We start from the raw sequence: 17,560 nt of genomic DNA on the forward strand, positions 1-17,560 counted from the left end.
CTCCAAATAAAATTAGAAAGGAGCTTTCTTATTCTTACAAAAATGCAGGAGGAGGAGGAAGTGGAATTGACTGAAAGATATATTTTCCCGACATTTAAGGTGTTTTACAATTCTATGGGGCTGAATAATTTAGATTTTAGTGTGTGTGTGTGTGTGTGTGTGTGTGTGTGTGTGTGTGTGTGTGTGTGTGTGTGTGTGTGCACTGCCTGGCCACCTGGATTTAAATTAGCAAATAGTTGAGATTTTAAAACTGTATCATTATTGCAATATTGTTTAATGTGGTAAGTTTTGCAACAATTTTTAACCCTAACTGAAACGACCATGACGGACAATAATTTCTCAAATAACTATGTGGACAGACGTTCTCATGATCATATTCCAGGATGACAATGCCAAGACTCATCAGACTCAAATTATGAGAGATTTGAACGCTATCATACATTTACATTGCAGATTAGCCTATAGCGAAAAATACGTTACATGCCAATATTAGATCATTCTTACCTGTAAACGACTTGATGTGCAAGATTAATAGAACTGATTCAGCAAACAAACAGCACGATTTGATCCTTTCCCGAACAAATCTGTTTTATTTGGCTTTCAAAAAGTACATTACAAGACACGCGAACTATTATTCCGGCTACACAGAAGCCCGCCTACAACTCAAAATGGACCAATCAACAAGAACCATCTGCGCGAACTTTTAGAACCTTCTTTGTTTTGTGACATCACAGTGCATGTTTGAAAAGATCGTTTTGAGTGACATTAAAAAATCACTTGCGATTCGTTGATAGTTGAATAGTTTGCTCCTTGCTTTCTAGTGTTTATAATTTTGCACTTCTTGCATCCAGCACTAAATATATAAATATACATTTCTTTTAAAATGGTACTTTTTTCTTTACTCGGAGTAATTGCTTTACTCCTGAGAGAGAGGGAAAAAGTCACCAACAACCCTTCAGATGAAGAGGAAAATACAGACCAGAGTGATGTACCACCTCTGAGGAGTTGTGATGGTAAATTCATTTCAATTTTATGAGAATAACAAACTTTATTACATGTTCTGCCACTTGTCATCTAGATTAAAATACATTCAACAAAAAAGTACATTAAACAGTTGTCACAAGTTCACGTTTATCATGTTTTTACACAAAAGCTGAAATTCCTTACATCACGAGGTGAATATTAGATGAGGTTTAAATCAATTTAATGTCTGAAAGGATCTAGTCATAAATTTACATAGTAATCTGTGAATTACCAAGTAATATTCGAATGCCGTAAATGATATTTGAGCAACAACAAAAAAGAAATATAGAAAGCAATGAGTCCAAAAACTTCTTTCATCATTTAAGCTCAGTTGCAGTAGGCCTAATATGGGAATCCATTAATATATTTATTACATTTTTAATATTATCTGAATGAAACAATCATTTGGTTCATATTATTCCTCCCTTTAGACGGAGAAGCCGATGATGACTGGAGTGAAGACCTGTCACAAGAGGAACCTATGAGTGGTCTCCTTGAAGTCGATAATGACCAGAGCGAAGACCTAACACTGGAAGGACCAATCACCGGTCAAACTCAAGTCGATGATGATGACTGGAGTGATGACTTTCAAGATTTACTTGGTGATTTGTCTGAATGGAGTGCCGATGTCCTCCGTGCTCTCAACAGTGTTACGTTGGACTCCATCCAAACTCCAGTTGCACCTGACTTTAGTGATGACATCCACGAAACTACAGTCTGTTCCACGCCCAGCTGTAGTGAAGAGCTGTCAGTGAACGTCCAGCTGTAGTGAAGACTTCCTTCAGTCTACAGTCTGTTCCACGTCCAGCTGTAGTGAAGACTTCCTTCAGTCTACAGTCAGTGACACGTCCAGCTGTAGTGAAGACAGACTTCCCTTCAGTCAGCTGTTAGTCCAGCTGTAGTGAAGACTTCCTTCAGTCTATAGTCTGTTCCACGTCCAGCTGTAGTGAAGACTTCCTTCAGTCTACAGTCTGTTCCACGTCCAGCTGTAGTGAAGACTTCCTTCAGTCTACAGTCTGTTCCACGTCCAGCTGTAGTGAAGACTTCCTTCAGTCTACAGTCTGTTCCACGTCCAGCTGTAGTGAAGACTTCCTTCAGTCTACAGTCTGTTCCACGTTCCACGACTTCCAGTCTGTGACACGTCCAGCTGTAGTGAAGACTTCCTTCAGTCTTCCAGCTGTAGTGAAGACTTCCTTCAGTCTACAGTCTGTTCCACGTCCAGCTGTAGTGAAGACTTCCTTCCTTCAGCCTACAGTCAGTGACACGTCCAGCTGTAGTGACTGCATCCTCCCTGAAGCTTTTTGTGTGCCACATCCGACAGTAGTGATGACATCTTCCAGGATACAGTGTCTGCCATGTCCAGCTGTAGCAATTACTTCTCCCAAGCTTCAGTCTCTCTCATGTCCGACAGTACCGATGACTTCCTTTCAACTTGCTGTGACATGTCTGACTGTAGTGTTGATGCTCCTGAAGCTAGAGTCTCTCAGACAGAGTACACTGTGCCACCTCAGTCAAGCCAGCCGCAGGATGAGTCAAGATTTATTGGTCAGTTTGCTAACTTAACATACAGTAATCCAACATATACATTTTACATATATTTTATAATTCACAATGATCGCTAAATTTACTTGAATATTTAAGGGCATCTATTCAGTGTAGTATATTAATTGATGTATAAATGAGAAAAGTTTTTAGATAAAGTATATCCTGTCACTGATTGACTGATTGTATCTGCATCTTTTAATTATCTTCTAACAGACATAAATTCATGCTGTTATGAAATCGGCAGTCAGCTGGGTGAAGGAGGCTTTGGTACCGTTTATGCAGCGACTCGTTTGGATGATGGCCTACAGGTATCAATATGCATTACTATATATATATATATATAACTATTATTTCTCTGTCTCACCACTGAAATGGTGTGAACTCTGCTCACAAATAATTTTTAAATCTTTCTTTTCTTGTTTTTTGATTAGGTGGTGATAAAGTTTGTCTCCAACTGGAACAACAGGTTCATCGTCATTGTAAGCCGGCTGTGCTCTCGCTGTTTCTTCTCTCAGTCACCGTTTTCAATTGTTAACGGTTTGTCCAGGAATTAAGTCCTTTACCCGTCTAACCATCATAACAACTGTCTTTCTTCTAGGACGGCTGTTCCGAGCCTCTTCCTCTGGAGGTCGCTCTGTTGATTCTGGCAAACGAAGGCCCTACGGTGAAGGAAATCATCCAGCTTCTGGACTGGCAGGTGGAGGCTGACCACTACATGTTGGTGATGGAGCGGCCCATGCCCTGTGAGGAACTGAACTGGTTTCTCCTCCGGCAAGTGGTGACCCTTAAAGAAGACGTGGCACGGGTCATCATGCAGCAGGTAACATTCGCAGCCCAGACCTGCTGCAGACGGGGAGTGTTGCACAGGGATATTAAGATGGAAAACATCCTCATCAACCCGGACACACTCAGAGTCAAATTGATTGACTTTGGGTGCGGTGATTTTCTCACCGATGCGGCGTACACATCCTTTGCTGGTATGTATGACCTCTTAAGTGATGAGTTGAGGGCCGTTCACCCCAGACTCTGGGTGAATCAAGCTCTCTCTCATGAAGTATACAGAAATGGGATCCACTGTCGTGAATCAAAGAGCATCAAATTATTTCTTGCACAATACTGAATATAGAGTTAAAATTCAGCGTTAATGGGAACAAAATCTCTTCTCCAGGCACAAGAGAGTACTGCCCTCCTGAATACCTGATGAGCGGCCAGTACCACGGAGAACCAGCCACAGTGTGGTCTTTGGGGATCGTCTTGTTTGCCTTGCTGTGTGGGGATTTCCCAAAGACACATGACCTGGAAAAGATCCGCAGTAACACCTGGACCAAAGATGGCTTATCAAAAGGTGAGATCTTCAGCAAAGGACATGTATACATCTGAAGCATACAAAATAAACATTCCATGTAAATTTGAGGTAATAATCTTTCTCTTTTATCTGCACAGAATGCTGCGATATTATTTGTGGCTGTCTGCAGCTTGACCCGAAGCAGCGGATTGAGCTGAAGAACCTCAGTCTCCACGACTGGTTCAGTGTGACAGGAAACCAGTGCTGCTTCCAGCCCCAGAAAATCACAGAAGTGGAGAAATGTACCCTGATGGAAATATTCAGGGCTGTTCCGGTCCTCAGCCCAGAGCTGTTTAATAGAAATTATATATAGATGAGATAGATAAATAGATACCATAGTTACGTAGACATATAAGATAAGTTAGACATAAGATAAGATAGGATAGACATATAAGACAAATATAAGAAATGTATATACAGTAGATAGAGATAAGATAGATATAAGACAGGATAGACATAATATAGACATATAGGATAAGCTAGATATATAATGATGATAGATAAGATAGGATAGGATAGACATATAAGAGAAATATAAGAAATACATACACGGTAGATAAAGATAAAACAGATATAAGACAGGATAGACATAATATAGAAATATAGGAAAAGCTGGATGTATATAATGATGATATATTAGATAGAATAGGATAAATAGACATTAGATAAGATAAACAAGGTAGAGATAAGACAGACATAAGTTAAAATAGGATAGATATACAAGATAAAATAAGATATATACATACAGTATAAGGTAGATAAATAGGATAGACATAGGAAAGACATATATAATAGATGAGATAAGTTTACTTTGTTTGAAGATTTGAAATAAAGATTTTGAAAAAATATCACTTTTGTGTCAATCATCAGTCTCAAATCATCAAATCATCAGTTCTTACTAAGAATATTGTATATATGTAGAATACAAAGAGATCTTGGAATTTGTTGTGGGGTTTTTTTGTTTAACTTGTTATACTGATTTTATCAATGAATAAATAGTATAAATAAATACTAGCTTAGTGAAGAGAAATAAACAGTCACAAATTATAATACAACAATACATACAAAATGTACCTAATTAAAAAAACCTCAAGAACTGAAGGAAAAATGATATTGTATAAAGTTAGACTGAAACAGTGCACACACAATTACAGTAATAGATCCTTGCTTGCTGTTTACTGTCCATGAACATTCGTTTTTAAAGCACAAGAATTAGGAGAACATGCCAACGCCGCATAAAAGAAAGGTTGATATAAATCATGTTTTCCACAGGCTTTGCATAACATTTCAAATAAAGCCTCATGGAAGGCAATTGTAACAATAAAATCTTATAAAACCAAATAAAAATTAAATAAAATAAAAATAAAACTCTTAACAGCAATATTGGAGATACAGTTAAGCGCCCCTTGATAGGGTATCAGGTGTCCTTCACACTTAATGCAGCCAGTATCTGAACAAAGTATCTCTCAAAAAAGTATTTCTCTAAACAGTATCTCTTAAAAATAAAGGTACAAAATGTGTCACTGGGGACGGTACCTTTTCAAAAGATACATGTTTGTACCCAAAGCATTCATTTTGGTACCTTAAAGTTACATGTCAGTACTTAAAGTGTACATATTTGGACCTAATAGATACAAAAGTGTACCTTTTGAAAAGGAAGTGCCCATGTGACCCTTTTGTGCCTTTCTTTTTGAGAGTGAAAAATGGCTTACTCTTTTATACTTTGGGAAAACTCAATATAAGTTTTCAATGTCATTTTCAATATCATGACCAATTAGCTTCATGGTTAGTTACAAATAAGACGTTTTCAGACCTGTTCTACAGTACAAACACAGGAAATGTTGAATATTAGATGTTAAATATTCAAGGTTCGTTAAAAATTGTAGAAACTTGGTGGTGTGTCTGATTAAAACACTAAGCAGCGCCAGTCCTTTGCTTTCTTTTATTCCATTGATGAGAAGAATCAAATCTTTAGCAATCAGCATACGATGCAGTCAACAGAGTCACATAGTGTAGGACTACCACGATGAACATGATGAATAACAGGATAGACAGAATGGAAAGGATGGTTCTTCGGTCACTACAAACAATATAAAAAGAGAATTAAACTCAAACAACTACAATAAACATTATTTACTCAATCCACATAAGGATTAAATATCTAAAGTGAAATTACCAAACAAACTTAACACATCCTAAGGAAAGGATTCAAGGACATGGTTGGGTGCCCATTCAAACACCCACACCTCACCAAGGCAAAAAGGGGACAAAGGAAGGAAGTGAGGTCGATTTATAGACCTCAACCAGGGGAATATGGGTAATGTAATTAGTGTGCCATATATGGAGTTGATCTTAAAGGTGAATTACTAGGGTTTGTGGGAGGTGTAGCTCAAAGAAAAATGAAATTAGGAAAAAGGTAAACTAGTCAAATTCACAACAGGAAATCATGCACATTTATCTAAGCTGTACGTCAATATTTAAAGCATGTTAAGTACTTTGTATTCAAATATAGCCTATATATGGCAATAACACTGAAACATTACAATATCATTATCCGTATTCAAAACACCCCCTTCTTGATATTTCCCGGTTTAGTCTAACACATTTATTACTCTCATTTTCATTTGCATATAAACCTCAAAAGAATTGTTTTTGATAAACTTTAAATCACCTTTTTTAGTTATCTTCATTTCTCAATAACCTTTGTGGTTAGTTACAAACTAGGATTGGATATCCTATGCATACATATGAGCCTTAAAGCATATTTTCTAGCCCATTTCATATTTGTACCAAAGCTGAAAAAGCACTTAGCATTTTTTATCAGCAGGTGGGAGCAGACAATGTAGAATAAAACCTTCACATTTGCTGATATCAAATACTTTGACTACAGATCAATGCAATATGACAGTTGTGGTTTACAATATGTAGTCATATTATGTACATCATTTAAAGATTTATCTTAGGTGCTGTGATCAACTAAATTATTTTAGGAACTTTTTTGTCTTGGAAATGTTTTGGTAGCCATAGAATTTCTAATTTAATAAAAATAAAAAATAAAAACTTATTTTGAGAGACCTCTTTTGATTCTAGGCCATATTGGCTCCTCAACAAAGCATGGTTTCTGTATGTGTAACAGTTTTATTAGAGTTTTCAAAGTCTTAATTGTGTTTCTGTAGCCTGCTATTACACTGGAAAAAAATGATTCTGAGTGTAAGTAAATGTTATGTAATTAAAAAGTGTAATATTAACAATACATGTTACGTTTATAGCTTTACGTGAAAATACCTAGTTTTTAATTAATCTACATTTGTTCAAAACACAAGACCATGTGCATTTTTTTCCTTTACAAAATTTCTATAAGTAATTCCAGCCGATCTTTTTAGGCACACACACACAACAAACAATAACCTTGTTTTATTTACTCAGTACAAAATAATTCGCTCCTTCGTGTGTTGTTGGTCTGTAAACCCCGCGCATTTCATACGAGGACCGTTTATTTCAAACGAAGAGGATCACGCAGACTGAGCTTAAGGTAAGAATAAAGTTAGTAAAGTAACATTAGTTGTTTAGTTAGCTATACGTTACCACAGTCTTTACTGTTTTAGAATTGTTGTGCAAGAACTAGGGTTTGTCATTGTCATTTGAAGATAACGTTGATGCACGTGGAATGGAATTACTACCATGTGGCTACGCCGGTAGGAGGACATTTGCTTTACGTGTAACTGAAACTTTGCAAGTGGCGATAAATTAGTTGATTCTAATGTAATATGAAGCTAACGTTAGCATGCTGTTAGAAAGTAGGGCATTTAGTGTAAGCTAAAGTTAGCACGCAGCTATAAAATTTAGTGTAAGCTAATGTTAGCGCGTGCATGTTTACCGTATATTTTTCTTATTGTTTTGTGTCTAACGTTAAGTGACAATAGTCTCTGAAATTGGTCAGATATTGTCACTAACACAGGAAAATAAGAGGAAACTTAGTGATGCCCTTGACATCATAAATGAGGCGTGTACTTTTAAAATTGTAGCAGTTAGTTTAATGTTGTAGCATTCTGATAGACCTGTGGTAAACTCGTATTTCACATTTTTGTAGGAAAACTGCATTGAGTCTCGAAGAGAAACTGTGATCATTTTCTACCTTGGTGAAAAGACAGAGGCGTTAATCAAGGACTACAAGGTAAAGAAAATATATTTCTGCCCTCTCACTTATTATACATGCATACTGATGGATTTTTATATGTACATATGACTCACTCCACATAAATATTTTTTGATTTTTGAGTTACTGTATATACATATAGGCAAATCCCTTGAAAAAAATGAAGGTTCACAAATGTATTTTTGATGCACTCACACATTTCTTGTCTTCAATCACAACAGTGCACTATAGACAGACAGACACATAGACAGATGCACAGACACAGAGAGACACTCAATTAGACAGACAGGAATAGAATATACAGTGGGATTATATGGTTGCTGTGGTAGTTTTGAGCAGTGTTGTGATTTAAGACAAGAAATGTGTGCGTGCATCAAAAATACATTTGTGAATGTCTGTCTACTATGTCTATCTGTCTGTGTGTTTATCTGTGTCTGTTTATTGGTCTACCTACCTAGCGTCACACATTACTATTTTAAACCTTTGCACTAAGCTTACTCAAGCCATCCTCTTAAACTTTGTTTATAAAGCTTTACCTCATCTACTTCTCTGTGGCATATTTTACAGGTTTGTGATGATGATGCTGCAGCCATCCAAGAGGAACTCACTTCATTTGTTCTTAAAAAAACTGAAACACAGGCTTTCCAGAAGAGCTTCCTGGAGCTGGAGGATGGAAATCAAAAAATTCTCCCCAAAGTCCATAACCTCAAAGTCAGCTTTCTGGCCTATAAGCTATTGTTTAATCTAGAAGGTTTAAGTTCTGGTCAAGTTTTACAGTTTACAATTTCTCAAGTTCTCTTATGCACTTTGTGAGTCTGTTATGTTTACAATGCATGATGTTTCTGATGCATTTAAAGTGAAGCTGACTGTTAAGTGAGAAATGCGACTCGTGGAAAATTTTGCACAATGTAAATTTCAGTAGAAACCCAAAGTAACTGAAACTGATTTTTTTAAAGAACTTCTGCTCCATTTTCACATGATGATTGTTTGTGAGCTTGCTGTTTTAGAACATGTTACTGTGAAAATGTTTTGTATTAAAAATACAATGTCATTTAAAGAAAGTCCTTACAGAAAGTAATTTAATTGGTACAGTACGTTGAGACAGAAGTCCATTTAGATGGCCACGGCATGCATTTCTTGTGATGTATCAAGTGAATTAAGGAGAAATGTTTTAAGCATATTCCTAAAATTGAGAAAATAAAGCATGTCAACCTTCACTTAATGAGCTTTCCTTTAGTGTCTTAATGTGACAGACCCAGATTCACTTTGAGATGGCCAAAATGTCAGTTTATGTTAACTAAATTTTAATATTTGAGTACATTTTACTGGTATTGCATTGAAGTACCAATGGTGAAATAGTAAATGGTACTAAAAAATAAACTATTTACATTCATACTTTTAATAGAATACTCTGTTACTAATTAGAAAATTGGAGTAGATCTAACTTGAAATTTGCAATGTGGAAATGTAAAAGTTTCATTGGAATCAATCAAAAATACACATTTAAAGCTATTAAAGTCATGTAGATCACACACACAAAAAAATGATTAGAGAAATGCTAAATTAAGTTAACTTTATGTGCAAATTTTATTTAAACAAATCGTAAAATTATGTAGTTTGTACAAAGACTAGTCTTGTTTCAACTACGATATAAAATTATGCAAAAAAAATCATCATATTTTTTAAGTAAATCAAGCGAAACATTTTTATCAGTGTATATTATGTGTTTGTCTTCAGACATTTGTAAATGATAACATTAAAAATAATTTGTTACATTTATATAGAGCTTTTCCCGACATTTAAGGTGTTTTACAATTCTATGGGGCTGAATGATTTAGATTTTAGGTTTGTTGTGTGTGTGTGTGTGTGTGTGTGTGTGTGTGTGTGTGTGTGTGCACTGCCTGGCCACCTGGATTTAAATTAGCAAATAGTTAAGATTTTAAAACTGTATCATTATTGCAATATTGTTTAATGTGGTAAGTTTTGCAACAATTTTTAACCCTAACTGAACGCGACCATGACGGACAATAATTTCTCAAATAACTATGTGGACAGACGTTCTCATGATCATATTCCAGGATGACAATGCCAAGACTCATCAGACTCAAATTATGAGAGATTTGAACGCTATCATACATTTACATTGCAGATTAGCCTATAGCGAAAAATACGTTACATGCCAATATTAGATCATTCTTACCTGTAAGCGACTTGATGTGCAAGATTAATAGAACTGATTCAGCAAACAAACAGCACGATTTGATCCTTTCCCGAACAAATCTGTTTTATTTCGCTTTCAAAAAGTACATTACAAGACACGCGAACTATTATTCCGGCTACACAGAAGCCCCGCCTACAACTCAAAATGGACCAATCAACAAGAACCATCTGCGCGAACTTTTAGAACCTTCTTTGTTTTGTGACATCACAGTGCATGTTTGAAAAAGATCGTTTTGAGTGACATTAAAAAATCACTTGCGATTCGTTGATAGTTGAATAGTTTGCTCCTTGCTTTCTAGTGTTTATAATTTTGCACTTCTTGCATCCAGCACTAAATATATAAATATACATTTCTTTTAAAATGGTACTTTTTTCTTTACTCGGAGTAATTGCTTTACTCCTGAGAGAGAGGGAAAAAGTCACCAACAACCCTTCAGATGAAGAGGAAAATACAGACCAGAGTGATGTACCACCTCTGAGGAGTTGTGATGGTAAATTCATTTCAATTTTATGAGAATAACAAACTTTATTACATGTTCTGCCACTTGTCATCTAGATTAAAATACATTCAACAAAAAAAGTACATTAAACAGTTGTCACAAGTTCACGTTTATCATGTTTTTACACAAAAGCTGAAATTCCTTACATCACGAGGTGAATATTAGATGAGGTTTAAATCAATTTAATGTCTGAAAGGATCTAGTCATAAATTTACATAGTAATCTGTGAATTACCAAGTAATATTCGAATGCCGTAAATGATATTTGAGCAACAACAAAAAAAGAAATATAGAAAGCAATGAGTCCAAAAACTTCTTTCATCATTTAAGCTCAGTTGCAGTAGGCCTAATATGGGAATCCATTAATATATTTATTACATTTTTAATATTATCTGAATGAAACAATCATTTGGTTCATATTATTCCTCCCTTTAGACGGAGAAGCCGATGATGACTGGAGTGAAGACCTGTCACAAGAGGAACCTATGAGTGGTCTCCTTGAAGTCGATAATGACCAGAGCGAAGACCTAACACTGGAAGGACCAATCACCGGTCAAACTCAAGTCGATGATGATGACTGGAGTGATGACTTTCAAGATTTACTTGGTGATTTGTCTGAATGGAGTGCCGATGTCCTCCGTGCTCTCAACAGTGTTACGTTGGACTCCATCCAAACTCCAGTTGCACCTGACTTTAGTGATGACATCCACGAAACTACAGTCTGTTCCACGTCCAGCTGTAGTGAAGACGTCCTTCAGTCTACAGTCAGTGACACGTCCAGCTGTAGTGAAGACGTCCTTCAGTCTACAGTCTGTTCCACGTCCAGCTGTAGTGAAGACGTCCTTTCCTTCAGTCTAGCTGTAGTCTGTTCTACAGTCCAGCTGTAGTGAAGACTTCCTTCAGTCTACAGTCTGTTCCACGTCCAGCTGTAGTGAAGACTTCCTTCAGTCTACAGTCTGTTCCACGTCCAGCTGTAGTGAGGACTTCCTTCCTTCAGTCTACGTCCAGTCTGTTCCACGTCCAGCTGTAGTGAGGACTTCCTTCAGTCTACAGTCTGTTCCACATCCAGCTGTAGTGAGGACTTCCTTCAGTCTACAGTCTGTTCCACATCCAGCTGTAGTGAAGACTTCCTTCAGTCTACAGTCAGTGACACGTCCAGCTGTAGTGAAGACTTCCTTCAGTCTACAGTCAGTGACACGTCCAGCTGTAGTGACTGCATCCCTGAAGCTTTTTTGTGTGCCACATCCGACAGTAGTGATGACATCTTCCAGGATACAGTGTCTGCCATGTCCAGCTGTAGCAATTACTTCTCCCAAGCTTCAGTCTCTCTCATGTCCGACAGTACCGATGACTTCCTTTCAACTTGCTGTGACATGTCTGACTGTAGTGTTGATGCTCCTGAAGCTAGAGTCTCTCAGACAGAGTACACTGTGCCACCTCAGTCAAGCCAGCCGCAGGATGAGTCAAGATTTATTGGTCAGTTTGCTAACTTAACATACAGTAATCCAACATATACATTTTACATATATTTTATAATTCACAATGATCGCTAAATTTACTTGAATATTTAAGGGCATCTATTCAGTGTAGTATATTAATTGATGTATAAATGAGAAAAGTTTTAGATAAAGTATATCCTGTCACTGATTGACTGATTGTATCTGCATCTTTTAATTATCTTCTAACAGACATAAATTCATGCTGTTATGAAATCGGCAGTCAGCTGGGTGAAGGAGGCTTTGGTACCGTTTATGCAGCGACTCGTTTGGATGATGGCCTACAGGTATCAATATGCATTACTATTATATTATATATAACTATTATTTCTCTGTCTCACCACTGAAATGGTGTGAACTCTGCTCACAAATAATTTTTAAATCTTTCTTTTCTTGTTTTTGATTAGGTGGTGATAAAGTTTGTCTCCAACTGGAACAACAGGTTCATCGTCATTGTAAGCCGGCTGTGCTCTCGCTGTTTCTTCTCTCAGTCACCGTTTTCAATTGTTAACGGTTTGTCCAGGAATTAAGTCCTTTACCCGTCTAACCATCATAACAACTGTCTTTCTTCTAGGACGGCTGTTCCGAGCCTCTTCCTCTGGAGGTCGCTCTGTTGATTCTGGCAAACGAAGGCCCTACGGTGAAGGAAATCATCCAGCTTCTGGACTGGCAGGTGGAGGCTGACCACTACATGTTGGTGATGGAGCGGCCCATGCCCTGTGAGGAACTGAACTGGTTTCTCCTCCGGCAAGTGGTGACCCTTAAAGAAGGCGTGGCACGGGTCATCATGCAGCAGGTAACATTCGCAGCCCAGACCTGCTGCAGGCGGGAGTGTTGCACAGGGATATTAAGATGGAAAACATCCTCATCAACCGGACACACTCAGAGTCAAATTGATTGACTTTGGGTGCGGTGATTTTCTCACCGATGCGTGGCGTACACATCCTTTGCTGGTATGTATGACCTCTTAAGTGATGAGTTGAGGGCCGTTCACCCCAGACTCTGGGTGAATCAAGCTCTCTCTCATGAAGTATACAGAAATGGGATCCACTGTCGTGAATCAAAGAGCATCCAATTATTTCTTGCACAATACTGAATATATAGTTAAAATTCAGCGTTAATGGGAACAAAATCTCTTCTCCAGGCACAAGAGAGTACTGCCCTCCTGAATACCTGATGAGCGGCCAGTACCACGGAGAACCAGCCACAGTGTGGTCTTTGGGGATCGTCTTGTTTGCCTTGCTGTGTGGGATTTCCCAAAGAGACATGACCTGGAAAAGATCCGCAGTAACACCTGGACCAAAGATGGCTTATCAAAAGGTGAGATCTTCAGCAAAGGACATGTATACATCTGAAGCATACAAAATAAACATTCCATGTAAATTTGAGGTAATAATCTTTCTCTTTTATCTGCACAGAATGCTGCGATATTATTTGTGGCTGTCTGCAGCTTGACCCGAAGCAGCGGATTGAGCTGAAGAACCTCAGTCTCCACGACTGGTTCAGTGTGACAGGAAACCAGTGCTGCTTCCAGCCCCCAGAAAATCACAGAAGTGGAGAAATGTACCTGATGGAAATATTCAGGGCTGTTTCGGTCCTCAGCCCAGAGCTGTTTAATAGAAATTATATATAGATGAGATAGATAAATAGATACCATAGTTACGTAGACATATAAGATAAGTTAGACATAAGATAAGATAGGATAGACATATAAGACAAATATAAGAAATGTATATACAGTAGATAGAGATAAGATAGATATAAGACAGGATAGACATAATATAGACATATAGGATAAGCTAGATATATAATGATGATAGATAAGATAGGATAGGATAGACATATAAGAGAAATATAAGAAATACATACACGGTAGATAAAGATAAAACAGATATAAGACAGGATAGACATAATATAGAAATATAGGAAAAGGTAGATGTATATAATGATGATATATTAGATAGAATAGGATAAATAGACATTAGATAAGATAAACAAGGTAGAGATAAGACAGACATAAGTTAAAATAGGATAGATATACAAGATAAAATAAGATATATACATACAGTATAAGGTAGATAAATAGGATAGACATAGGAAAGACATATATAATAGATGAGATAAGTTTACTTTGTTTGAAGATTTGAAATAAAGATTTTGAAAAAATATCACTTTTGTGTCAGTCATCAGTCTCAAATCATCAAATCATCAGTTCTTACTAAGAATATTGTATATATGTAGAATACAAAGAGATCTTGGAATTTGTTGTGGGTTTTTTTTTGTTTAACTTGTTATACTGATTTTATCAATGAATAAATAGTATAAATAAATACTAGCTTAGTGAAGAGAAATAAACAGTCACAAATTATAATACAACAATACATACAAAATGTACCTAATTAAAAAAAAACTCAAGAACTGAAGGAAAAATGATATTGTATAAAGTTAGACTGAAACAGTGCACACAATTACAGTAATAGATCCTTGCTTGCTGTTTACTGTCCATGAACATTCGTTTTAAAGCACAAGAATTAGGAGAACATGCCAACGCCGCATAAAAGAAAGGTTGATATAAATCATGTTTTCCACAGGCTTTGCATAACATTTCAAATAAAGCCTCACGGAAGGCAATTGTAACAATAAATCTTATAAAACCAAAGAAAAATTAAATAAAATAAAAATAAAACTCTTAACAGCAATATTGGAGATACAGTTAAGCGCCCCTTGATAGGGTATCAGGTGTCCTTCACACTTAATGCAGCCAGTATCTGAACAAAGTATCTCTCAAAAAAGTATTTCTCTAAACAGTATCTCTTAAAAATAAAGGTACAAAATGTGTCACTGGGACGGTACCTTTTCAAAAGATACATGTTTGTACCCAAAGCATTCATTTTGGTACCTTAAAGTTACATGTCAGTACTTAAAGTGTACATATTTGGACCTAATAGATACAAAAGTGTACCTTTTGAAAAGGAAGTGCCCATGTGACCCTTTTGTGCCTTTCTTTTTTAAAAGAGTGAAAAATGGCTTACTCTTTTATACTTTGGGAAAACTCAATATAAGTTTTCAATGTCATTTTCAATATCATGACCAATTAGCTTCATGGTTAGTTACAAATAAGACGTTTTCAGACCTGTTCTACAGTACAAACACAGGAAATGTAGAATATTAGATGTTAAATATTCAAGGTTCGTTAAAAATTGTAGAAACTTGGTGGCGTGTCTGATTAAAACACTAAGCAGCGCCAGTCCTTTGCTTTCTTTTATTCCATTGATGAGAAGAATCAAATCTTTAGCAATCAGCATACGATGCAGTCAACAGAGTCACATAGTGTAGGACTACCACGATGAACATGATGAATAACAGGATAGACAGAATGGAAAGGATGGTTCTTCGGTCACTACAAACAATATAAAAGAGAATTAAACTCAAACAACTACAATAAACATTATTTACTCAATCCACATAAGGATTAAATATCTAAAGTGAAATTACCAAACAAACTTAACACATCCTAAGGAAAGGATTCAAGGACATGGTTGGGTGCCCATTCAAACACCCACACCTCACCAAGGCAAAAAGGGGACAAAGGAAGGAAGTGAGGTCGATTTATAGACCTCAACCAGGGGGAATATGGGTAATGTAGTGTGCCATATATGGAGTTGATCTTAAAGGTGAATTACTAGGGTTTGTGGGAGGTGTAGTTCAAAGAAAAATGAAATTAGGAAAAAGGTAAACTAGTCAAATTCACAACAGGAAATCATGCACATTTATCTAAGCTGTACGTCAATATTTAAAGCATTTTAAGTACTTTTGTATTCAAATATAGCATGGTTTCTGTATGTGTAACAGTTTTATTAGAGTTTTCAAAGTCTTAATTGTGTTTCTGTAGCCTGCTATTATATTATGTGTTTTTCTTCAGACATTTGTAAATGATAACTTTAGAAATAATTTGTTACATTTATATAGTGCTTTTCCCGACATTTGTATAACATCTTTTTATTGACTTTTTCAGAGTTTAACCCGGGCAGGAAATACAATTAAACAAAAACAAAACAAACTAACTAACAACAACAACAACAACAACAAATAAATAAATAAATAAATATTAATAAACACATATATACAGTCCAAAACTTCACATATCTAATGCTTCTTCAATATTTCCATTTTTAATAGAAAACAAAAATACCTCCCAGATAGCAGAAAATTCAGACAATTTCTTCCTTATTATATAGGTAAGTTTCTCCAGAGCTAGACAAGAAATTACATTTTTCAGCCATAGACCAAGAGAAGGGCAATTGGTGTTTTTCCATAATAAGGCAATAGAGCGTCTGGCCTGTAGTAAACACATATCAACAAGTTTTTGCTCTTTTAGTGACAAGGAGCAGGTATCTTCATACAGATTCAATATACATAGTAAAGGACATAAAGGGATTTTAGAGGAAGTAAATTGAGAAATATATTGAGTTACCCCAACCCAAAACTTCTGTACCTCCTCACATTCCCATACACAGTGAAAAAATGTACCAGGATATTTACTGCATTTAAAACAGAGATCTGGGATATTAGGGTTAAATTTATTTAATTTTACAGGGTTATATAAGTTCTCATTACCCAATTGTACTGTAAGAGTCTCAATCTCGTGTTCAATGTTTTTGTTTGTGAATTTAGGCAAACTGTATCCCAGTCGTCCTGTGAGATCTCCAAATTCATGTCCTGCATCCATGCCTGTCTTCTAGTTTCAGAACTTTCTTTACATTTTTCTTTTAATATGTCATATAGCTGAGTAATCCGCCCTTTATTATTACAATCATGCAATGCAACCGTTTCCAGTTCTGACAATGGAGGACGTTTGACAGAATTTTTTAATGAGAAAAATAAAACTTCTAATTTGCAGATATTTGAAAAAGTGATTCTGGGGAATATGGAATTTTATTATTAAAAGATAATAAGAGATCATCTTCATATAAATTTGACAACATCGCCACACCCTTATTCATTCATCCACAATTTAAACCCCAAATCCCTTTTGCCTGGACCAAAATAGTCATTACCCCGAATAGGAGAAAAGCAGGAAAGTACTGGAAGGTCTCCCAGATATTTATGGGCTTCATACCAAATTGTAATAGTATTTTTACAAATGGGTTGCCTGTTCTTTTTTTCTAACTCTTTAAGTGGTGCTGAATACAAAAAGCTAGCAAGTGACAGGCCTTTTGCAGCAAACTCTTCTACCTGCACCCATGGTAAATCTGTGTCCTTAGAAAACCAGTACA

General features: G+C 36.3%; 1 protein-coding gene, 2 long non-coding RNA genes and 1 pseudogene across 3 annotated transcripts; 3 read left to right on the forward strand and 1 right to left on the reverse strand.

Moving 5' to 3' along the window:
- Positions 1 to 1,504: 1,504 nt before the first annotated feature.
- LOC122340963 (serine/threonine-protein kinase pim-2-like) lies at positions 1,505 to 4,210 on the forward strand. Its single transcript, XM_043234225.1, is given in 8 exon segments — positions 1,505 to 1,770; positions 2,345 to 2,568; positions 2,782 to 2,876; positions 3,000 to 3,047; positions 3,167 to 3,545; positions 3,737 to 3,913; positions 4,012 to 4,100; positions 4,103 to 4,210. Coding segments are annotated over 8 exon segments (1,386 nt in total).
- A 3,114-nt stretch (positions 4,211 to 7,324) lies between these two features.
- Positions 7,325 to 9,015, forward strand: LOC122341094. Its single transcript, XR_006250417.1, has 3 exons — positions 7,325 to 7,445; positions 8,004 to 8,087; positions 8,637 to 9,015. It is a non-coding gene; the product is annotated as an uncharacterized LOC122341094 (long non-coding RNA).
- Positions 9,016 to 10,650: 1,635 nt separating this feature from the next.
- On the forward strand, positions 10,651 to 13,917 carry LOC122340964 (annotated as a pseudogene).
- A 1,380-nt stretch (positions 13,918 to 15,297) lies between these two features.
- On the reverse strand, positions 15,298 to 15,845 carry LOC122341085. Its single transcript, XR_006250410.1, has 2 exons — positions 15,780 to 15,845; positions 15,298 to 15,684 (listed from the first exon to the last, which is right to left on the reverse strand). It is a non-coding gene; the product is annotated as an uncharacterized LOC122341085 (long non-coding RNA).
- Positions 15,846 to 17,560: the final 1,715 nt, after the last annotated feature.

The sequence above is a fragment of the Puntigrus tetrazona genome, unplaced genomic scaffold (assembly GCF_018831695.1).
Source record: "Puntigrus tetrazona isolate hp1 unplaced genomic scaffold, ASM1883169v1 S000001111, whole genome shotgun sequence".
NCBI classification, from domain to species: domain Eukaryota; kingdom Metazoa; phylum Chordata; class Actinopteri; order Cypriniformes; family Cyprinidae; genus Puntigrus; species Puntigrus tetrazona.